The sequence below is a fragment of the Microtus pennsylvanicus genome, chromosome 12 (genome assembly GCF_037038515.1).
Source record: "Microtus pennsylvanicus isolate mMicPen1 chromosome 12, mMicPen1.hap1, whole genome shotgun sequence".
Taxonomy (NCBI): Eukaryota; Metazoa; Chordata; class Mammalia; order Rodentia; family Cricetidae; genus Microtus; species Microtus pennsylvanicus.
In genome coordinates, this window is record NC_134590.1 from 95,413,672 (window position 1) to 95,437,527 (window position 23,856).

The following is a 23,856-nucleotide window of genomic DNA, read 5'->3' on the forward strand; positions in this document are numbered from 1 at the left end:
TAGGGTCTGGTTCATCTTTTCTACCTGGCCTTAACCTTGGGGACGGTAAGCATAATGAAGTTTCCAGTTGGTCCCGTAGCCTGAGAAATGAATGCAGGTCTGTTATCTGAGCTCAAGAGCACAGGGAAGTCATCCCTTAGGATAATTTCTCCTAGTAGTTTCTCGACCAGCCTGGCAGCTGTCTTGTGCTTTGTTTTCACCCTGAAAAGGTATCTATAAAGACTAGCAAGTGTTTATAGCCATACAGGCCTTGCTTTACCTTTGTGAAATTAATCCCCCAATTGGTGCTGGACCGAGTTGCTCTCTCCTGGTATCCAGTTCTCGTGTCTTCTCCACGTTTTGTATCAACCAGATACACGTGGGACATCAGCCTGCAGCTTCTGCTGTGTTGGCCTTAAGATGTGCTCTTTTCAAGTGGTTCTATGTTTTCCTTTCTCCCAAGTGAGTACTTTGGTGTATTTGTTGAACTAACAGAGTGGCAAAGTCTGAAAGGAGGATGGTCCATTTATTGGGTCCTGAACCATCCTTCCTCCTTGTAAGTGTTTGCGCACTAGTGGCTACTTTGGGGTTCTTGGTCGTTGTAAGCTAGAAATGCTGGCAATGTGGGTGTTACTATCTTTGGTGGTGTTGCCAGCAGGATGGCTGCTGTCTGGAGGGCAGCCACATGGCCCGTAAGAAGTCTAAAATCTCCTATTCGTTGTAATAGTCTTTCCTTCTGCAGTCAACAATCCCCTCTTCCTGTACATGGCACCATGGACATGTATTGTGGCAAACTAATACCAGCTATCAATATAGACATTAAATCTTTTTCCCTTTCCCAACTGCAGAGCCTTTGTTAGAGCTATCATCTCGGCCCACTGGGCTGTTGACCCAGGAGGTAGGGCCTCTGTCCATATGACTTCTTTCTCAGTTGTAACTGCTGCCCCCACGTACCTGATACCATCTTTGACCTTTGATCATTTGTATGCCATGTTACCTCAGCCCTTGAGGTCTGATCCCTTGGAGATGACTCAGCATGTCCAGACAATCGTGGAGAGGCTGATTCAGGTTTGGTTCATGAGCAGGTGGCAGGGTTCAAGGCATGGCTGTGGGTGTATTGGATCCTGGGTGGGTTTAAGAGAAAAGCCTGATAATTAGTGAGCTGTCTGTCAGGAGGAGCTTAAGGACCCCCACTATAGCATAGGGCTGGTCACTTTAAGAGCTTTCCCCAAAGTTAGTTTGTCTGAGTCTTTGACTAGTAAAGCTATTGCTGCAATTATGTGGAGGCAAGGAGACCAGCCAGTAGCCACTGGATCCATCTTTTTGAACAAGTCAGCTATTGGCCTTTTCCATCTGTAGGATCCAATGAGGGAAGTCTTTCCCTATCTCATGGCCTCATACAGAGGCCGAGAAAATTCAGCAAACCCAGGGATCCAGAGCCTGCATAACTCAGCAGACCCCAGGAATTCTCTAACCTCTTGGTGGTTGTTGGGTTTGGGATCCTCAGAATGGTTTCTTTTCTTGTTTTTGACATACATCTTTTACCCCCCTTGAGTATGTACCTTAAGTAAGTAACCTTAGTTTGGCCGAGTTGACTTGCAATACTCCAAGTTTTCCAAAGTTTTAAGCAACGTGTTAGTAGCAGCTTGGAGGCTTTCAAGGTGTCAGATGCTTTCAGGAGGTCATAATAAGCTGGCTTTAGGGTAAGTTTGTCGGTACTCAACCAAGTCCTCGTGGAGTGCTTCATAGATGTCTTACACTGGTCTACAGTCATTGGAATTGGGCTTTGGGCTTTATAACTGGCAACAGGAAGCATGTTCCAGGCCGACTGGCAAGGGCCCAAAATACCCAGGTCTCAGAGGTGCTTATATGAGGAGCTTAGCTTCTCTGGGCATTGGGTATTGTTTGATATGTGTTGGTGTCCCCCCCCCCTCCCCCGGCTTTCAGTTGTGTTGGTGCGGGGAGTGGCAGTAGGCTGTTCCCAGGTTTCCAAGTTTTTGCCCATGCTTGGGGAATTTCTTGGAGCCAATTTTAGAGCAGGTCTTTATTGTCTCTTTGATTTGGGGGGGGGCACAAACAATTTATATTCATCCACAAGTGACAAAGTGAGCAAGTATAGTGCCTCTCCCTTTTGATTGGTCATTGATATTTTAGTCTGGTCAAAATGGGTATAGGCCCTCATCTTTGTTAACAAGTCTCTTTTAAATGGTGGGGATGGGTACTCAGGGATGACCATAAAAGAGCAGGTTACTTGGCCCTTTTTTATGTCTATTGATCGTCAAATAGTCCATGAGTACCGGTTTATCCCTGTAGCCCCTTAATACCCAGAATAGTTTTGGTGACATTTTGCCTAGGGTTTGTTTTAGAGTGGAGTGTTCTGCTCTTGTATCTACCTGAAAATCTATGGGTTCCCCCTCCACCTTTCAGATTATTCAAGCCTCGGGGAAGGGCTCTGAGCCCCGTCTCCTTTAATCACTTATTTTTTTCCAGTTTTATTACCTTTATTTTTGAGCCCTGTCATTTAGGGCATTTATCTTTTCAGTGACCCAAGTTTTTACAGTAGACACATTGGTCTTTTTGCAGACTGGCCTGTTGTGCAGTCCCTGCATTAGGCCTTTCCCTTTCCCTGCTGAGTCTCCCAAGGTCAGTTCCTGTCTTCTAATCTGTGGACTGCATGACACAGCTAGAAGGACTTTGTGAGCCCCATGTTCCTGTCTGTCTACTGGGATCTTCCTATTGTTGAATACTATCTCAGCAACTGCAGTGAGTTCAGCCAACCTTTTACTTTTAAAATCTTCTAGTTTCTGCAGCTTGCAGCGGATATCTGGTGTTGACTGGTTGACAAAAGCCAGGCTGACTGCAGACTGATTCTCCGCTGAGTCTGGATCCAAGGGTGTGTAGGGCTTGTAAACTTCTCTCAGCCTCTCTAGGAATGTTTCTGGTGTCTCTTCAGGACCCTGGAATACCTGATTAACTTTGGACAAATGTGTGGGCTGCTTTAGAATCTGGCAGTAGACGTTTAGCATTTCCCTATCTTTCTCCATGTTGAAATCCCAATTGGGTCATATCACCTCAGCATTTATGAGATCTGCATCGGTGACCCATCTTCATCTGGGCCTGGAACCAATTTCCCAGCCTCTGTTCTGATCCGGTCCCTCTCCTCAGTAGTGAAGAGGACCTGGAGCAGTTGGAAACAATCATCCCATGTGGTCAGGTGAGTGAAAAGAACAGAATCAAACAGGTCAACTAGGCTGCCTTGTACGCTTTTTAGAAAACTTGAGATTTTGTAATTTCTAATTATAAAGGTTGCTAGTGGCAAAGTGGACAGCTGCTGCCCTCAGCATCAGGTTGGCCCACAGGGCACAATAGAAAGGCCAGAGTCAGCTCCGGCTGGCAGCTCTTCCCTCTGAGAATGTGTGCATATGTGGGGGGAACCAGCACCCCTCCAATTCTGTCCTCCAGGACCTCTTATCCTGGGGGTAAGGTGGTGGGATAGAAAAAACTCCTCCAAGTCACCTGGAGAAGGAAAGACAGGGTACAGGGGTGCAGTAGGCTGTGGTCTGCCTTCCCCCTTTAAAGAGCATGACCACACTCCAAACACAAACATTTTGTTGTGAATCAGCTTTATTATTTTTTTTAACGAAGAAAATCAACCAGAATTAACATAAAGTGCTCAAATCTCATACATCTTCTGGCCTTGTACTCCTCAGGGGTTTTTCTCCGCCCCTCTGGTTTAGTCAGAGATTTTTACTGTAGACAACCTTTTTTTCTTTACTATTTTAGTTTAGTGCTTTTTTTTTAGACAATGTGAAAACTTTTATTAAAATCCTTTTTGTAGTTTCTTTTATATGTCTATATTTAATAACATAAATAAAATATTTAAAATAAAATAAATATATCATAACAAATAATTTTACATAAAAACCTATACCAATAAGAAACCTCCAAGACTAGCAGTAATTTTTTTTTACCCTAACCAATGATAGTTAGTAACCAACCCCTCTAAATGTTGACAAATATTTATAACCCATTGGATCTGAATGAACAAAACCCACACATTTGTGTGTGTGTGGGTGTGGGTGTAAACAAAAGCATATTTTTTCCTAGTCAGTGCCAGAACAGGAAAGGGTTAAGGGGGAAGTAACTGGCAGCAAGGACCTTGGTGCCCGTGAAGAATTTGACTCGGAAGGAAGAGAAGGTGTAGCACAGCAGCTGCTCGCAGCAAGGGTAGCTTACAGGCACAGAGCGCCTGCCTAGCAGTCAGCATCCTGCAAGAAAAGATTGTCAGCTTCCCCATACGGGCCACCAGAATGACCAATCGCAGGCTCTCTGTCAGGGACCCAAAGTCCTGCCATGCCCTTATCTAGCGTACCTCTGCCTCCTCCAGACAATTAGCCTTAAGTCAGTGATTTGGATTTGAAAGTTTGAAATGGTCCAAAATAAGACTCAAAGGAGGACGTTGAGTTTGACTGACCCACTCCTAAGAGAAGTAGTGAGGTAACATTACAAACAGAGAAACACAAAAATAACACTGATAGAAATGTACCACCAGTATGGCACATGAAAAAGAAACCAGGAACCAGAAAGGGCTGATGGAATGTCGCCTTGGGGAGTTTCGTATTGCAAAAGACATGACCTGTGTTTCCTATTCAATCTAAGGGATCCTCTGTCCCAGTTCAACCAAAAGGGACCCTGTGTCTCAGTTCACCCAATGGGACCCAGTTGTCCCTACCAAGTGAGTCCCAGATGTCTCACGGCACCCACATGGCTGAGGTGCCTCTAGTGTCTAGCACATCTGCCAGGCAAACCTTGGTCTCCAGATTCAGTTAGCTTGAGTCTCCAAGAGGGAAAGAAAATCCTAGACCACAGAACAAGGAACAGAACAGACCAAGACAAAGAGTGGCCACTTCACTTATTGGCTGGCTGGGTTATTAAACTCTCAACGTGATGAGAGTCTCTGGGTGGCCTTCCTGGGCAATGCACCAATTGTCAGGGTCTGAGAGAAGCCCCCAAAGAAGACCAACAGCCATATATGCAATAAGAAGGGCACTTTATCCTAACGTTGGGGTTGTACTTGCTGACCCCCAAAGAAGGTCACAAGCTTCTTTTAAGCAGAGTTAGGGGGGAGCGGGCAGTGGTGGCGCACGCCGGCACTTGGGAGGCAGAGGCAGGCGGATCTCTGTGAGTTCGAGGCCAGCCTGGTCTACAAGAGCTAGTTCCAGGACAGGCTTCAAAGCCATAGAGAAACCCTGTCTCGAAAAACAAAACAAAAAGAAAACCCAAGCAGAGTTAGGGGAATTCCAAAGAGGAGGGATTGATCTGGGGCTGACTAGTAGAGGAAAGATTAGTGTGGGGCCTGATTGGTAGAAGGTCCTAGTGGTTAGGGATCTTCTAGCAGCAGGGTAGGGAAAGCTGTCTTTAGCCTGCAGAAGTTTCTGGGGGCATTTGCTGAGCTAGCAGAAGGGCTTTGGGGGCCTCCTGAGCCAGCAGAAGGGCTTGTGGGTATGTTTGCTGATGGTCACCCATAAGTTGTGGTTATCATGAGACCTGCTTGTTCAGCTCTGTCCCGTTTCAGTGAAATGAAAATAAGGTCTGGTCTCTGTCAAGGCTCTGATCTGTTGCCCCCCTCACCCCCAGCCCTTCTAGCCGTTTCAGGCTTAGAAGCAGATGTGGTGCTGGAGCAGAGAGTGCTACATCCTGAAGGCACCAGGAAGTAGATTGAAATACAGGGTGGTACCCTGAGCATAGGAAACCTCAAATCCCACCCCCGCACTGACACACTTCCTCCAACAAGGCCACACCCACTCTAACAAAGCTGCACCTCCTAGTAATGGCACTCCCTAGCACCCATAAACTGGTAACAACCTAATGCAAAATGCATTTAATTCAACTTCAAAAGTTCCCATGGTCTATTACAGTCTCAAACTTATTTCAAAGTCCAGTCTCTTCTGAGATGCATGGCAATCTCTTAACTGTAATCCTTCTGTAAGACACACACACACACACACACACACACACACACACACACGCGCGCACGCGCGCGCGCGTACAGAATTTACATTACTATTCCAAATTGTAGAGAAGGGAGCACAGTGAAGAAATAAATGGTAGACCAAAGAAAGATCAAAAACCAACGGGGCAATCTCCAAACTCTGTATCTTTATATCTGATATCGAAATGCTCTTCGGATGTCCAACTGCTTCCAGCTTTGTTGACGGCAACCTTGATAGAACGTGCAGTTTCTAGGCTGCAGGTTCTTATTTTCAAAGATCTTTTTCCTTTGTCTACATTCCAAAGCCAGAAAGTACTAGAGAGGATTCTGGACCTTGCCCCTTGGTTTCTGGCTGGGTTCAGTATATAACCTTTTTACGTGCTGTGACAAAAATCTCTGAGAGAGACAACTTATGGAGGAGGACTTAGTTTGCTTCACAGACACCAGTGCACTGTGGTGCTGAGGATTGTGTTGCATCTGTGGCGGAATGGGAGCTTGGCTTTCAGTATGGCTTGCTCCCATCCTAGTGGATCAGGAAGCAGGGCCAGGCCTGCTCTGGAAGCTGATATCTGCCAGCCAGGCCTGGTGTCCTGAAGATTCCATGTCCTTTCCAGACAGTGGTACCTGCTGGAGAGGTGTCCCAACACATGAGCCTGTGGGACATTTTACCCTGAAACCAGAGCAGCAGAGAAGGCTGAAAATGCTGGGCCTCCAGATAGTCAGCTGAACCTATTGTCAAGAAACAGTTGAGGCCACTTGTCAGCAGGACTCCGGGCCCCCTGCAAAGGGCCTCTGCCTTCATTAGGAGAAAGGATGTGGTCTGTGCTGCCTTTCCACTGCAGGCTCCTGCTTCAAGGATGGGTGGTGTTCACCTGTAGAGATATAGAGAGGTGGAAGGCCTTGCCTCTTGTTCTGGGCTCAGAGCCTAGTGTCTGTCACTTGGTGCTCTTTTCTAAGGCAGAGTAAAGCACACTCTTAGGTGATCTGTGAGCTGCTTGCTCTTATTTGGCCTGGACCTTCTGCAGAGTAATCACCAGCCCCTGGGATAATGACGACTGCTCTACAGGTCAGAGCTTGCCATGTTATGCATGTCTCCAGAGCATAGGGCCTTGGCATAAAGTATCCGCACAGTACCCATGTGTAGGTGCATGAATGAGTGAGCGAAAGTTGTATTACTTCAGTTCTATCATCTGACAGAAATCTGACTTTAGCCCATCAAAATCCCAGCAAAATTCTTCAAAGACCTCAAAAGAACGGTACTCAACTTCATATGGAAAATGAAAAAACCCAGGATAGACAAAACAATCCTGTGCAATAAAAGAACTTCTGGAGGCATCACAATCCTTGACTTCAAACTCTGCTACAGAGCTACAGTACTGTAAACAGCTGGGTACTGGCCTAAGAACAAACAGGAGGACCAATGGAACCGAATAGAAGACCCGGATATCAATGCACAAATCTTCGAACACCTGATCTTTGATAAAGAAGCAAAAAATATCAAATAGAAAAAAGAAAGCATATTTAACAAGTGGTGCTGGCATAACTGGATATCAACATGTAGAAAAATGAAAATAGACCCATATCTATGACCATGTACAAAACTCAAGTCCAAATGGATCAAAGATTTCAACATAAAGCCAGCCACACTGAACCTTATAGAAGAGAAGGTGGGAAGTACATTTGAACACATTGGCACAGGGAACCACTTCCTAAATATAACCCCAGCAGCACAGACACTGAGAGAAATAATTAATAAATGGGACCTCCTGAAACTGAGAAGCTTCTGTAAAGCAAAGGACACGGTCAACAAGAAAAAACGACAGCCTACAGAATGGGAAAAGATCTTCACCAACCCCACATCAGACAGAGGTCTGATCTCCAAAATATACAAAGAACTCGAAGAAATTGATCAACAAAAGAACAAATAATCTAATAAAAAATGTAGTACAGACCTAAACAGAGAACTCTCAACAGAGGAATGTAAAATGGCTGAAAGACACTTAAGGAAATGTTCAACATCTTTAGTCATCAGAGAAATGCAAATCAAAGCAACTCTGAGATTCTATCTTATACCTGTCAGAATGGCCAAGATCAAAAACCCTGATGGCAACTTATGCTGGAGAGGTTGTGGGGAAAAGGGGACACTTCTGCATTGCTAGTGGGAGTGCAAGCTGGTACAGCCCCTTTGAATGTCAGTATGGCGATTTCTCAGAAAATTAGGAAATAACCTTCCTCAAGACCCAGTAATACCACTTTGGGGTATAATCCAAAGAATGCTCAATTGTGCCACAAGGGCATGTGCTTAACTATGTTCACAGCAGCTTTGTTTGTCATAGCCAGAGCCTGGAAGCAACCTAAATGCCCCTTGATTGAAGAATGGATAAGGAAAATGTGGTACATTTACACAATGGAGTACTACACAGCAGAAAAAAAAATAATGACAGTTTTAATTTTGCAGGCAAATGGATGGAGCTAGAAAACATCATTTTGAGTGAGGTAACCAAAACACAGAAGGACAATTATTATATGTACTCACTCATAGGTGGTTTTTAAACATAAACCAAAGAAAGCCAGCCTACAAACCACAATTCCAGAGTACTTAGACATTTAGAGAACAATGTAGGCAATAAGAGAGACTTACATAGATATAATCTACATGGGAAGTAGAAAGTAGAAAAAGACAAGATCTTGTGAGTAAATTGGAAGCATGGGGACCTTGGAGGAGGGTGGGGGGGGAGAGACAGGGAGGAGAGCAGAGAAATATGTAGAGCTCAATAAATATCAATAAAAAATGTATCAAAAAAGAAATCTGACTTTAAATGCTGGAATGTCCAGGCCTGGTCCCACCTGCCTGCCAGTCTCAACCACTATTCACTACCAAACACCACTCCAGAGAACCAGCTTGTTGTGTGTATCCCTAGATCTTGATGCTCAGAGCTTCTAGACCTGCGTTGGTTAATAGATGATGGCTGTTTGTGTGACCATCACTTCCTGTAGAGCATAGGACTGTGGGTCTGACATGGAAATGAGAGCACACATGAGTAGAAGAAGGGATAGACCAGTGACAGAGGATGACATCTGCAATGTAGGTCCCGGGGCTGGCCAGGACAGGCTTTTACACTAGACCACTTGACTTTAGTTTTGTTACTATTACAGTGTGTGTGTGTGTGTGTGTATACATACATGTGCCAAGCGCACAGGCCATGGGGGCATATACAGAGGTCAGAGGACAACCTGTGGAAGTAGGTTCTCTCCTTCCACTATGTATTTCCCTGTTGATTGCCTTTGGCGGGTTACTTAGTCTAGGGTTAGTAACCCGCCTGGCAGTCAGTTATTCCAGGGTCCCGGAGAGGCACTATCTGTAAGATATGAGCTAGGAAAGAGGAAGGGGGCCATGCTAAGTTTGTCAGAGCCTCTGTTTATTAGAGATGGGGTACAGCTTATATAGGGTAAAGAGTTGGGGGATGGGTACAGGGGCCTGGGCTCTTGCCATGTGGTTCACGTTGGTCACATGGGCCGAGTTGGTCACGTAGCCAGGAGGTTACCTTCGGTGAGGTCACCTAGGCCAGGAAGTCACGAGTTGACACACCTAGTTCTCTAGATAGTTTGGAATGCGGGGTGGGTTCCGCTAACAGATAGCTCTCATTAACAGCCAATTTGGGTGTGGGGTAGGCTCTGTCAATAGAATGATTCCTAACACAATTAGGGGTGTGGGGTTCTCTGCAGACTCCCCAGGGTGATGGTTCCTGCAATGATTTTAGGAGGAAATTGGCTCCTGACATTTCCCAGGGATGGAACTTGGGTCGTCAGGTTTGGCGGCGAGTGCCTTTATCTGCTGAGCTCTCTCGCTGGTTCCTCTTAAGTTTCTTCATATCTGAGAAATGCCCCCATGTCAGCATATAGCTCCACACTTTTCCCGTAGGCAGCAAGCTCAGCAGTCATTTTCATTACCTAGTAGGAGACCTTATACCCACAATCCCTTATTCCCACTAATTTTGGCAATCATCAATCTGTTTCCTGTCTCTGGAGAGTTGTCTGTTTGAGGTGACTTTCCATTTCTGTCACCCAGGGTGTCATTTCTAAGTTTCATTCATGTAATAGTATGTTTAGGCATGCCATTCTTTTTCTTTTTATGACCGAGTAATATTCTAGTCTCGTGGAATTTTTTGAGGATTTTGAGCAAACACATTTGCATGAGGGAGAGGGATGGGAAGAGGGTGATGGATCATTACTAAATTACCATTAGATGGAAGCACAGCACCAACAGAATAGTGTCTGGTCCATCTGGAAAATCTAGAGTAAAAAATATGTTTTTCCTGCAGTGGAGAGAGAAGTGATTGAGGGATGCATGACCTGAGTTCGTGCGTCAAAGCTTCACATGACACCTCATTATTATGTACAATTAAAAAATTATTTTTATTTTATGTGCATTGGTATTTTGCCTGCATGTATATCTGTGTGAGGATGTCAGATTTTGGAGTTACAGACAGTTGGTAGCTGCATGAGGGTACTGGGAATTGAACCTGGGTCCTTGGAAAGATCAGTCAGTGCTTTTAACCACTGAGCCATCTCTCTAGCCCCTATTTACAGTTTTTAATGGGTGAGTTAAAAAAATAAGTTTTAATTAGACATAGTGACACACACCTTTAATCCCAGCATTTAGTAGGCAGAGGCATATATATCTGAATTTAAGACTAGCTTCTTGTATATGGTGAATCCCAGGACAGCCAGACTACATAGTAGGAACCCGTCTCAAAAACATAAAAAATATAATAAAATAAGGTTAAAAACATATATAATATGGCTCAAATCTAAAACATAATCTTTGAGGCTTCCTTGTATATCCAGGGTACTGAAGGGGCTACCCTCTGGAACCACCCACATGATCGATTTGGTGGCTTCTGGAGCTCTGCCTTCCTTTTTGGCCACAGAACCCAAATAGTTCTTCCCTGTGTCTGCTGACAGGCAGAGCAGGAAGCAGGTCTCTTTACTGGTTGCATCAGACCCAAGCTTCTGGGTGTTATGCCCAGTCTGTGGGGACCCCAAAAGATCACCAGGGAGACTGATTTACTGAAATGCAAAAGCAAGGTTTATTGTGTGCACAATATAAGCCAGCAGGGACCTCGTCAAAGCAACTGGTGCCCCAGCAGCAGCAGCAAGAGGAGGTACCCGCCCTTCTAGAGGGCATTATTTAAAGCTAAACCCCAGAAAAGTTACATTAGCAGGGTGTGGTGATGGGTTCAGTCCTGATTGACTGTGTCTAGGGGCTTTTCACAAATTTTATTTTCCAACCACGCCTGTTGCTTGTCAAGTTTTCTTATTAGCTGACCTTCAGGTGGGGACTTTCTGCCTGCGGTTATCTGTACCCTTAAGACGACTCCCCTGTTACTTTTGCCCCAGCCATTTCTGAGGACTGGAATGTTTTATAGGAAATAGCTTACACAAGATACAAGATGGAGGTGGAGGACAAAAATGGAGGAACTTTGGTTCTTCACTGGCAGGGATGGAGTCCTTGTGAACATGGCCAAAGGGACCTGGCCAAGAGTGTAAGGTGAAATAAACCAGGTGACCCTATAGGATTTGCACCTAGCACTTGCCTTGGCACTCTTTGTAGGTGTGTCAACTCCACGCCTTATATTGGGCCACACAGTTGATGTGCTCTGGGTGAATAGGGCCACTGGCTCCTAGTGTAATGGTTTAAATAAAAACGCTGCGCTGCCCCCAAGTGGTGGCAGTGGGCAGCGGGCCATGAGACCACACTGCAGTTCCCCGAGTGGTGGTGGGTAGCGGGTCCTGAGACTGTGGCAGGCCATAAGGCAGCTGGGTCCCAGAAGGGAGCCCCTGAGTGGCCAGCAGACCATGAGGGCCAGCGGGTCCTAGGCACGGAGAGACAGACCCATAGTCACACTATGCAGAGAGAGGTGGAATATTTATTTAGTGGGTTATGGAAGGGGAAAGGGGAGAGAGAGAGAGAGAGAGAGAGAGAGAGAGAGAGAGAGAGAGAGAACGAACCAGAGAGAGGGGAGGAGAGGAACCAGGGCAGCAGCCACCTCTTTCGGAGAGGGAAAGGAAGAGAGCTCAGGCCTGAAGCAGAGGGAGTGGGGCTTGTCTCTTAAAGGGACAGGACAGACCTGTCCCTAGGCATTGAGATGGCGTAGATGTGCATGGCTGCTCCTGCTCAGGTTATGCCCAGCCTTTTGTAGCTCCAGGACCAGGCTTGTCTCTCTGCCATATATATGCTTTTCCGAATTGCTTTTGGTAGTTATGTCCTCGAGGACCCCTCCCCCCAAGGGACCCTGTGGCTACCTATTAGATGGCACCAGGATGTCTCCTCTCTGAGCAGCAAAGGCAGGACATGGGGATTCATAGTCATCAGGTACTTATCCCCTGTTGAGCCAAGTCACTCTCTGGGATTGTTCAGGACTTTTCTTTCTCCAGACAAAGAATGAAGTTAACTACCAAAAGACACTACCAACTGTTCTTGAAGTGTGACCAGTCTGCCAGACTCCATCCTCACTGCTGGGACTTCTGACTTTCGTTGTTTTTGAAACTGGGTCTGTTATAACCCAGGCTGGCCTTGAACTCCCTCTGTAGCTGGGGATACCTTATGTTTCTGATCCTCCAGTGGCTGTTTTGCTTTTCTGATCTTCAGGGTGAACCCCAATTTCTGTCTCTGAGTTTTTATTAATCAAGCTTCACTCCTGGCTCCTCTCCAGTGCTGGAATTGCAGATATGCTCCACTCTAGCTGGTTCATGCAGTGCTGGGGTGAGCTCAGAGCTTCATGCAGGCCACGAGTGCTCTTTACTCCCTGAGCTGCAGTTTTGTGCTGTTAGGAATGGACTCCAGGGCCACCTGCATGCCAGGAATACTTAACCACAGTGACCAGGTGTTTGGCTCCTGATTATCCATCCTTCTGGTTCATTTATTTTTATTTTTTTTATTTTTATTTATTTATTTTTTTTTGTGACAGGGTTTCTCTGTGGCTTTGGAGCCTGTCCTGGAACTAGCTCTGTAGACCAGGCTGGCCTCAGACTCACAGAGATCTGCCAGACTCTGCCTCCCGAGTGCTGGGATTAAAGGCGTGCGCCACTGCTGCTTGGCTCTGGTTCATTCTTTATGATACAGGAATGCTGCCTCTGCACCTGCCCCTTTGCACCCTTCTTGGGCTTTTTACCTTTTAAGCCTCAAGGAGAGGTGTGACTTGACTGAATTCCCCTTCTGGGGATGGTGCAGCCATGACTTCTTCATTCAATGCTTTGCTCTGTTTGCAGGTGGCTCTGTTGACCTTTGCTGTCTATGTGACAGTGGATAAGAACAACATCCTAGATGCAAAGAAAGCCTTCGTGTCCCTAGCCCTGTTCAATATCTTGCGCTTCCCACTCAACATCCTGCCCATGGTCATCAGCAGCATTGTGCAGGTGTGTATTGGACAGAGGGGGCTGGAAGGGTAACACCGGGGCTCTCAGAATCCTCCCATGGTCGTCAGTAGCATCATGCAGACGTGTAGGGGACAGTGGGGACCAGGAGTGGGCATGGGAGCTGTCAGCATGGTCATTAGCAAAATTGTGCAGGTGTGTGGGTGACAGGGAGCCAGGAGGGGAATGGAGACTCAGGGCCATGGTACACACAGATTCCTCAGTGTCATTTGGACCCAAACTGCCCCCCTGATTGACTGACTGAGTAGCCTTTTCAAGTAGCTCATGTTGCTGTGTTGTGGAGGACCCAGTGGGGTCCCAGCACAGATCCTGTTTCAGCAGTCTGCAGTCATTTGATTCCACCCTGAGAAAGAAACAGAATGCCTGGCTTTGTAGCCTAGGTTGGCCTAGAGTTCAACTCTAGCCCAGGCTGGCTTGGAATTCATATTCTTTACATCTTGGCCTCAGAAGTTCTGGGATTAGGAGGTATGGATTTTTACCTCAAGACTTACCTTTTAATCTCAGAGAATCTTTCTGGAATATTCTATGTTCCTATGGCCTCTTTTAGCTGATATTTAAAAAACACAGGTCTTAGCCTGCTTCTTCAATTTCATATTCTGCGTTTGTGTCCTGATCCACTCTTTGGAATCTCTGAGGATGTCTCTCCCTTTCCCTCTTTCTCTTTCCATCTATCCCTCTTCTGAACTGAAGGATTTCTTTTTCTTTGATTTTTTTTTTTGAGACACGGTTTCTCTGTATAAGAGCCTTGCTGTCCTGGAACTAACTCTGTAGACCAGCCTGGCCTTGAACTCACAGAGATCTGCCTGCCTCTGCCTCCCCAATGGTGGGATTAAAGCTGTGCACTACCACCGCTTGGCCTGAACTGAAGGATTTTTAAGCAAACTTACACCTTTTGCCCATATGCACTGCATCATGTGTTGTCTGTCCATAATTAGGTCCCAGAACTCAGTAATTTGTTGAAGTCAAACTGCCAGCATTGAGGTTCTTCCTTCCCAAGTCCCCCTGCATGAGGCAGTATGCCCTTCATATGCTGACTCCTGTGGGCACCAGGTGCAGGCTGGCAGGTGTTAGGGTGACACACCCTGTGTTTGCTTCTCCAGGCCAGCGTCTCCCTCAAACGTCTCAGGATCTTTCTGTCTCACGAGGAGCTGGAACCAGACAGCATCGAGCGGTGGCCCGTCAAGGATGGTGGGTGCCTTTCCTCTACCCACTTTGAGTCCTTATCCTGGCCCCTCCAGGACCTGGCTTTGCCTACAAGACCCTGGGCGGGCTAGGCCTCAGCAGAGGGGACAGGAAGAGGCTTTGCTGTTTTCTTGTCCTTGCCCTCCTTCACTGTGATTGAGAACTTTGGGCTTTTCAACCAGGGCATTGGTTCTTCTTAGGTGAGGAGTAGCCCAGTTTCTGCTTCTGCCTGTGTCTGTGCATTCAGAATTTCGTTTTCCTCATTGGATCTTTCATTGGATGTTTTTAATTGATTGATTAATTTATTGCTAGGGATTAAACACAGGACTTCACACATAGCTAGGCAAGTGCTCTACTATTGAGCCTCTGTCTACTTTTTACTTTTTGAGACAGGGTTTAAGTTGCCTAGACTGGCCAAATATTTGATCTTTAGCCTCCTGAACAGCTAGGTGTGCAAGACTGTGCCATTAGGCCCAGCCAGGTATCTTATGGATTTTTACCACTGGATTTATTTCATAGACTAGTTGATTTTTCTGGCTGGCCCCTGAGCTGGGATCTTTGCAGTTACTGCTGGTGGCTCCAGCAGTGGTGAACCTTTTCTGGTGTGTTTATATAGTTTGAACACACAGTGTAGAGCCTTAGAGTAGGAGCCAGGCTCAGCCTGGGCACCCAGCAGGTAAGTTTGGGGCTGAGATTTCCCGAGTACCTGCTCTACTCTCAGCCCTTGTTCTCAGGCCTCTTTGTGCATGTGCCCACTACTGCAGTGGTCCAGGGTGGTGCCACCAGCAGGCTCAGAGAGACTGTCCAGCTGGGAAGTGATAGCACTGGGGTTCAAACTTATACCCTCTGGCTCAGAGCCCAGTAAACAGGAATGAAGACAGTGTCTGGCCATCGATGGTGAGGTGTATGTAGTGCCAGGAGCCTAGTGGGCGTATCACCGGTGACTGCTGTCCTTTGAAGGTTATCAGTGGGTGCTTGAGGCTCACAGTTCTTGTTGAGGACAGCCTGTGGGTGCTGAGTAGTGTGCCTGACATCTCCCTACCACATATCATAGCAGTTATCCCAGTGTGACAGGCAAAATTGTCTCCAGGCATTGCCACGTATCTCCTTGTCCCTTTTTGAGAACTGTAGTCCGAGCAGGTGCTGGAACTCTGCTGTTCAGTTTTCCGCTGTCCTCAGGCTCTTTGGGTGTGGGAACACTGTGGACTCCCAAGCCAAGACAGCCATCAGAGCTCCTACAGCCAAGCTGCGCAATTCTCTGCAAGTGCCACTGAGTCAGGGCCAGTCCTGCTTCTGGGTGTCAATCACCGTGCAGCCTTGTCTGTCTGTGCAGTGTGACTGCTGCAGCTTCGGGCTGGTTCTTGGAGAGGCACAGCCTACTTCCTCTTCTGTGAGGGTGCAGCTCCCACCTCTTGGGGAGCTGCAGGTAGTTTAATTTAACTAACAACCTCCTCTTACCAGGGGGTTTTGTCTATGGAACTTACCTCAGAAGTATTTCTGGCAACTTTAAAGGTGGCTGTTAATTCGTGGACTTAAAAAAAAAGAAGACAGAAGTAAAAGGAAAACAAGGGGAGACAGTCAATGGAGCAGGGCAGAACCATCAGGAATTCGAACCTTATAGTGTAGGCATTGTACAAGTCCCCTCTCCCACACCTTCCTGTTCCCTAGCAGGTTTCCCCTAGATTGTTTTTTCAGTTGATTGTCCCCGAAGTTGTAGAAAGATTGACCTTCTGGGAGGCGGGCAGGGTGGAATGGCTAAGGGAGGGGAGCAAAAAGCAAAGCTGTCCTAGAATCCAAGAGTTGCAGGGTAAAGGCTCTAGCTTTAAACTAAACGACAGCCTAGAACCTGGAGTGTGTTGATGGGTGTGATGGTAGTTACCTTGGTGGAGGGAGGTTTACATGAGGGTACAACTCTTTTTTCCTTCCACTTCCAGTCTGAGGTCAAGGAGGGTGACCTCAAGCACTGAGTAACCAGTGAGGGTCCTCGGCTTCTGCAGGAGACCAGAGCAGGACATCTGAATGTGTGCCTGTTGCCATGCGTGATTCCTAACATATTGTTTCTGATGTTTTCTAGGTGGGGGGATGAATAGCATCACTGTGAAGAATGGAACGTTCACATGGGCTAGGGGTGAATCTCCCACACTGAATGGGTAAGCCTGGGAGGCAGACTCCCCACCTCTGTGACTCTAACTTTTGTCTTTCTGAGCCTCAGTTTACCCATCTGGAAAAGGGTTCAATTACAACTGCTTGGGCTGTTGTGAGGAACAACTCAGAAGGTTCTTGGTATAGGTGTCGCTTCTGATTGTGACAGGAAGTCATGCTTCTGGGTCACAAGAATTGGGGTTTGGGGAATTGAGAAGACCTCAGGAGCCCGCAGAACTCTGCTGTTAATCTGAGTTTCCCCATGCTCAGACTTCCTGCATACCTCCTATTGGCCCAGATTGGGCTTGGTGCTTCTCTCTGAGCCAGTGACAGTGCATGGAGGCACAGGGTATTCTGGTGTCCAGGCCGGGTCCCTGTTGAAGTGTTCCTGTCTTAGCAATGCCCTTATCTGTCTATAACATACCTGCCCTGTCCCTATTCCCTGGACACCTCTTTTGTGCCTCTCATTCACTGTGACTGTGCTTGCTTAGTGATCTAATCTCCTTAAGGAATCCAAAATACAAGGCCAAGGGGACTTTTTCTGAGCCATTTTTGTCCTTTGTGCCCTGAACAATTCTTTTCTGACGTGGCAGTTTGCCTGCTGTATTTTATCAATCACAGAGCAGACTCTTCAGAGACAGAAACTTCCTTTCTACTTCTAACTACTCAGGGTGTAAGATCTTCCTTAGGACTGACTTAAATCCTGCCTGATTCTTTTGTAGTATCTCTTTCCTGTGCCTGTACTGCACTCCCCACATCCTGGCACTCAGGGTCCCTGGTCCTTTCACCTGCCACTTTGAATCCCCAACCTTTTATGTTTAACCTTTGCCTCCCCTTAGCCTGTAAGAATATCCTGGTCTCCCTTGGAAGAAGGGAGGAGCTGCCTCCCTGGGTGCCCTGCACAGGGTGGTCCCATGTCCCTGCCCCTCACAGTGCAGCACAAAAGACTCAATAGCCGTGAGTGGTCTAGGGGCTAGTGAGATTACTCAGTGTGCAAAGGCATGAATGTGGCCCTCAACCCGTGTGGCAAAAGCTTAGCATGCTGACACCCATGTCCTCCCAGCACTGGGGAGGCAGAAACAGGACCAATAGCCAGTGAGAGACTCTGTCTCTAAAAACAAGGTGCATGCACCCGAGAAACACCTGACTTGCCCTCTAACCCACTCACATGTTTGCCTACACAAAAGAATTGAGTAGTTGATGCATGTGGTTTGCCCAGGGATCAGAAGGACCTCTGCCTGGGGGCCTGGGATGCCTGTGTGCCCCACCTGAGCATGAAGGCCAGTGTACCGAGCTGTCAGCTGCAGGAGACATGCTAGTCTAGCTGTAGAATTTATAGCTCATGTTTCTGCACTTGGTTTTAGGCAGAGCCTCACTATGTAGTCTTCACTAACTTAGTGAAGTTTGGCCTCAAACTTGTAGAGATCTGCCTCCTGAGTTGTGGGAGTTCAGCCCCTCAGAGTCCTGAACATTCTTCCAGGCCTGGCCTGTCACCCTGGTATTCTGTCCTCTGGATTTTCTCAGCCAGTCCCAGGTGCCTGAGAATTTGAGTTCAACTGAAGGGGGTTTGTTGTTGGGAACAGTGTTGTAAACCAAGAGGTGACTGCCCTCTGTCATCTCTTGCGTGACAGCCCTTGGGCTCTGTGTTGGCCAGGCTTCATGATGCATTTACATTGAGCCCCTCAGGCCATGGTCCACCTTGCCGCACAGACTCACAGCCACCCTCAGCAGCTGGAGAGCATAGGGGACTGTGTGATTCAGGCTCCTCATTGTGTCCTTGCAGCATCAACTTCTCCATCCCTGAAGGAGCTCTTGTGGCCGTGGTGGGCCAGGTAGGCTGCGGGAAGTCATCTCTGTTGTCAGCCCTGCTGGCTGAGATGGACAAGGTGGAGGGACACGTGACTCTCAAGGTAGGATGGGGCCAGGCTGGGGAGAGATGGTCTGGGAGGAAGGCTCAGCCCAGTGTCTCTCACAGACTGTCCAAGGGAGCAGCCCCCCATTCTCCATTCTCTCTGCTCCTCTAGGAAGGCAAGGTTTCAGTGACAGCCACTCCTTGCTTTGCCCCACCCAGCTCTTCGTCTAGTGTGCAGTGTGGTAGCTGCTCAGTGAACAGGCTGTGAATACCCAGATACGCTACAGAGGAGAGAGCATTTGTGGCTCCCACCTTCTGAATTTGCCTTATTTCACTTCATGTGGTGATCTCCAGCCCTAATCATTTTCCCTACTGAATACTACTCCTGTGTGTGTGTGTGTGTGTGTGTGTGTGTGTGTGTGTGTGTGTGTGTGTGTGTGTGGCTGGAAAGCAGAAGGGGGCCTGTTGGAGGGAGGGGCACTAGGGTGAATTTAACCAAAGTACCATGATACATCTACCTGAAAATGTCAGGACGGAGGGAGGGTGAAAACTCCTCCACTCTCACTTCACCCTGTAGCTTCTGTTGATGGAACCTTCTGGCTTCTTTCTCTTGAATCTTTGTGTCTCATGCTGTAAATAGGATGTAACCAGTGCTGATTGATGTGGCCAGAATAATCTCAGAGCCTGGTCTACGAAACACAGTTTGAATCCTTAGTGTTAGCTGAGTTCTTAGAATGGGCCTGGAGGGGAAGAGTGTGGAATTAGAGATTTGAGGTGCAGCACACTTGAGCTGAGCTGAACTTTGAAGCGTTACAGGCTGCTAAAAGAAAAAGTCCCTTGAGCCCTTCCCACGAGCACCTTTTTCCCTCTCAGATCTTTGCCTGCTGTGCAAATCAGTTCCTTACAGCAGCCTCTGGAGAGGCCAGAGAGGAAAAACAAAACAGAAAAACAAAACACCAACTATTTTACTTTAGCCAGCCTGGACCTGTCTGTCCCCTGCATCCTCTTCTGGGAACTCAAGTTTGGGGATGTGGACTTCAGTCACTGTTTGCTTTCAATTCAGATCCTTTCTTTGCTGATTCGGTGCCCTTTTAGACATAAGTGGACAGTTTCTGGGTCCAGGCAAATACCTGTTGCTTATGAATGTGTCCTGTTTTTCTTCCAAGTAGTGGACAGGCAACATGAACAGGGTTGACAAAGGGAAATTGCTCATCATGTTTGGGTATTGATGTTGCATTGTGTTTCTTAATTCCTGGGTTCCTACCATCCCAGGCACTGATGTTTCCAGTCCAAGAACTATTTGTAGTTGGTAATTTCAGAAAGTGTATTGAAAACATTAGTTTTCCCCATGTTTTGGAAGACACGGCCTGCAGCTGAATATCTTGTGAGGTTTACAACTGGGTGTCCTGACAATTAGGGCTCATAGGAGCTGGAGTGTTAGAATAGCAATTGAATCATTTTTCTCAAATTTTAGATCCAAATTTAGGTCATTGATTTCTGTTCCCTTACTTTAGAACCCTCTGTGGCATTTCACCGCCTTTTTTGATAAAGGTGGGCATGAAATCAGCCCTTTGTGAACTGGTCCCCTTCACCTAGTCACCCATGTCCAGTCAAGCCAGCCTTTCTGTACCTCGAAAGAACTGGATTCAATTTCTTCCTTGTCTGTGATTTCCCCTGGGTCAATGCCCTTCTCTTCTTGCCCTTGCTGTGTGTTTTAGGTGACCGACTCTTTTTGCAGCCAGGTGTACGCTATTATCTTTTCATCAAGTCTGTCTGTCTTTCCTCTCCACTACCTGCCACACAGGGCTCTGTGGCCTATGTGCCCCAGCAGGCTTGGATTCAGAACGACTCTCTCCGCGAGAACATCTTGTTTGGGCATCCCCTGAAGGAACGCTACTACAAAGCAGTGCTGGAAGCCTGTGCCCTCCTCCCAGATCTGGAAATCTTGCCCAGTGGGGACCGGACAGAGATTGGTGAGAAGGTGAGTTATGGCATGGGTACAGCATGTCACTGTCAGCTGCTGCTGTGTAACAAACAGATATGCACTTTGTCAGAGCCTTTCACATAAAATGCTGTCCTCCACCTGCTGTCTCCAGCCTGTGGCTCTGCTCCTTTTGCCAAGCTCTGTGGGTTTGGTAAGGGTCTATCCCGTCTGGCTCTTGGTGCTGTGGTCTGAGTTGAGGTGTCAACAGCCTCCCAAGTGGCATCCTTTCAAATAGTGATTCAGACTCTTAAAAATAAAAAGGTGTGCTGTGCTTTTCCCAACACAGCACAAGACACTAGAGGTTATTCCCTCATCAGTCATCCAGTGCACCTTGGGGGTGTGTCTGTGAGTGACGATGCAAACATTGCACCTTGGGGGTGTGTCTGTGAGTGACGATGCAAACATTGCACCTTGGGGGTGTGTCTGTGAGTGACGATGCAAACATTGCACCTTGGGGGTGTGTCTGTGAGTGACCATGCAAACAGCTCTGGACTAGCTGACACCCACTTCTTCACTCTGCTGCCATGCTAACATTTTTAACTTACGTCATCTGAACAGCAACTCATGTGATCCCTGATGGGCGGCTGACAAAAGGGAGGCTCAGAGAGGTTAGGGGACTTGCCTGTGATTGAGTCACATAGCAAAGAGACAGAGGTTCTTACGTCCCTCTTGCCACCTGTTGCACTCCCACTTTTGAAGAGGGCCTTAGGTGTGTCCCCCAGTTCTGTGCAAGTGGTTGTCCTGTGTATGTGCTAGGTCTGCAGTCACAGTGACAGGGACCTCTCGGGAGAGCTGGATTTGTGTGCTCCCAGTCTCCAGCCAAGATCCATCCACCTTGTTTATTTGATACATGATGTCTTTTACAGGTTGGAGGTGTTAACTAAACTGAAGGGTCTAAGTATTGTGTGGGATCCAAGGCAGGATTGCCAGGGTCTCCAGGACCTCATCAGCCTTGCTCCATTTTATAAATGCTGAGATCTAGTACTCGGAGACGCTGGACTGTTCCCTTGTGGATAACTCAGCGTGATGTGTGGTTCACGGGGGTCAGAGACACAGGAGAGCAAGCTTAGCCTCTGCAGTGGGCTCAGTCTCTGTGAAAAGCCTTACCCTTTGCCTCCCAGCATCTTTATCTTTTCCCTATATTTACACTTTAGCTAGTAGATTTCCATATCTCAAAACAAACCGAATGAAGTTTCCAAAAATACAACACCAGGTGCAAATGCCTGATTCATGAGGTACCATGGTTTTCCAGGTTCCTTCTAAACCAAGTTTTGCATTGACTTTGTATCCATGGGAAACTTTCAGACAAGATTCACATAGGGCAACAAAAGGTGTCTGTAACATATAGGATGGATTAGAACTGTGTGCCTACTCCGGAGCTAGGCCAGGTATGGACCAGTGGGAGTTACTTGCTAACCCTCTGGTGCCAGGCTGGCAGTAATTTCTGCCACAGTCCCCCTCCAGCTTTAGTGTCAAAGTCTGGAGGGAGTCAAGAATTGACTAAATCTTGGGTACTACATCTGCCTTCAGGTCAGTAAGCTGTGTCCAGGGGCCATTGGAAGGGACCTTTGTAGCTGGACCCATCATCCCAGAATGCAGGAAGCTGAGGCAGCAGAATCATGAGTTTGAGGCCACCTTAGCAAGACCCCATCTGAAAATAAAATACAAAAAATGGCTAACAGTGTGCCTTAGTGGTCGAGCACTTGTCTAGTATGTGCAAAGCCCCGAGCTTCATCCCTAGCACTGCAAAGAAAAGATAGGTGTGTTGAGACCAGCCTCAGCACAGGAAGACAGTGTGTCTGGGCAGGCGCAGGGCTAGCCTCAGCACAGGAAGACAGGGCAGGCTGCACAGGAAGGGAGCGTCCATCTTTACAGGTTTGGGCAGTTTATTCAGTAGGTGTCATGTGGCCATGGTGGTGGTCGCTGTTGTGGTCACGTGGTCATGGTGGTGATCACTGCTGCTGCTCAGTGCTGAACCCTGCCTCCACACTACTGGCTGGGTCTCAGCACTCTGGCAGCAGTCAGCTTCTCTGTGAGGCTGCAATAGGAATAGCAGCTCAGAGTGAAGCGCACCACAGATTGGCTGCTAACAGCAGTGATGTCATCTGCAGTGCAAGAATATAACAGGTACACAGAAAGTAGTATCTTTGCCACACCCACTGTGTCTTCTACAGATGCTTCTGTAGGCTGTCATGAGCTGCCGCCACCTCCTCTTTCTCGTGGCACTGGAGACCAGACCCAGACCATTGTGCAGCCAGGCACTTGGTCTGAGCTGCATCCTCAGCGCTCTTTTTATGTTTCACTTGAGATGTTGCCTAGGTTGGTCTTGAACTTGCCATCCTCCTGCCTCAGCCTCTGAGTAGCTGGGCCGATAGACCTATGCCAGCAGACACAACTGTCTGCTTCCCTTCTCTGAGCATTTGTTGGGGGTCAGGCACCCCACTCAGCAGCTCTTCTGTCCCCACTCTTGTTTTGTATGGTTCTGGGGTCCCTTAGGATTGTTCAGGATCCCAAGATGCCCACTCTCCTCACTGTCTTCCTAGGGTGTGAACTTGTCAGGGGGCCAGAAGCAGCGTGTGAGCCTGGCCCGAGCTGTGTACTGTAACTCCGACATCTACCTCTTCGACGACCCCCTCTCGGCTGTGGATGCACATGTTGGGAAGCACATCTTTGAGAAGGTGGTTGGTCCCATGGGCCTCCTGAAGAACAAGGTATCTTCCAGGACCAGGATTCAGTTAATTGGCAGTGCCGCTCTGGACAAGTCCTCAATTCTTGGGCTTGCCTTCATGCTTTGTGTGTGTGTGCTCACGTGTGCACAATATGTATGTGTTTTAGTTAGGGTTTCTGTTGCTGTGACCAAACACCATGGCTAAAAAGTAAGTTCTGGAGGAAAAGGTTGATTTGGCTTGCGTTCAGCATCGTTATTCATCACTGAAGGAAGCCAGGACAGGAGCTCAAACAGGGCAGGGATGCAGGAGGTGATGCAGAGGCCATGTTTTACTCAGCCTGTTTGATCTCTCTCTCTCTCTCTCTCTCTCTCTCTCTCTCTCTCTCTCTCTCTCCCTATTTTTTTCGAGATAGGGTTTCTCTGTGTAACAGTTCTAATTGTCCTGGAACTTACTTTGTAGAACTGACTGGTCTTGAACTTACAGAGATCTGGCCGCCTCTACCTCCCTAGTGCTGGGATTAAAGGCATGCGCCAGCATTGCCTAGCCAACCTGCTTTCTAACAGAACCCGGTGCCAGCCTCAGGGTGGTACCACCCACCATGGTCTGGGCCCTCCACAAT

At 47.5% G+C, this 23,856-nt stretch overlaps 1 protein-coding gene across 1 annotated transcript in view; it reads left to right on the plus strand.

Moving 5' to 3' along the window:
• Positions 1 to 23,856, plus strand: part of LOC142832308 (multidrug resistance-associated protein 1-like) — a 71,452-nt gene that overhangs the window by 17,235 nt on the left and 30,361 nt on the right. The window contains exons 5-10 of the mRNA XM_075942706.1: positions 13,244 to 13,390; positions 14,509 to 14,596; positions 16,665 to 16,740; positions 18,516 to 18,642; positions 20,389 to 20,565; positions 23,112 to 23,279. Coding sequence (XP_075798821.1) covers positions 13,244 to 13,390; positions 14,509 to 14,596; positions 16,665 to 16,740; positions 18,516 to 18,642; positions 20,389 to 20,565; positions 23,112 to 23,279 — 783 coding nt within the window. The remainder of the gene's footprint in view (positions 1 to 13,243; positions 13,391 to 14,508; positions 14,597 to 16,664; positions 16,741 to 18,515; positions 18,643 to 20,388; positions 20,566 to 23,111; positions 23,280 to 23,856) is intronic.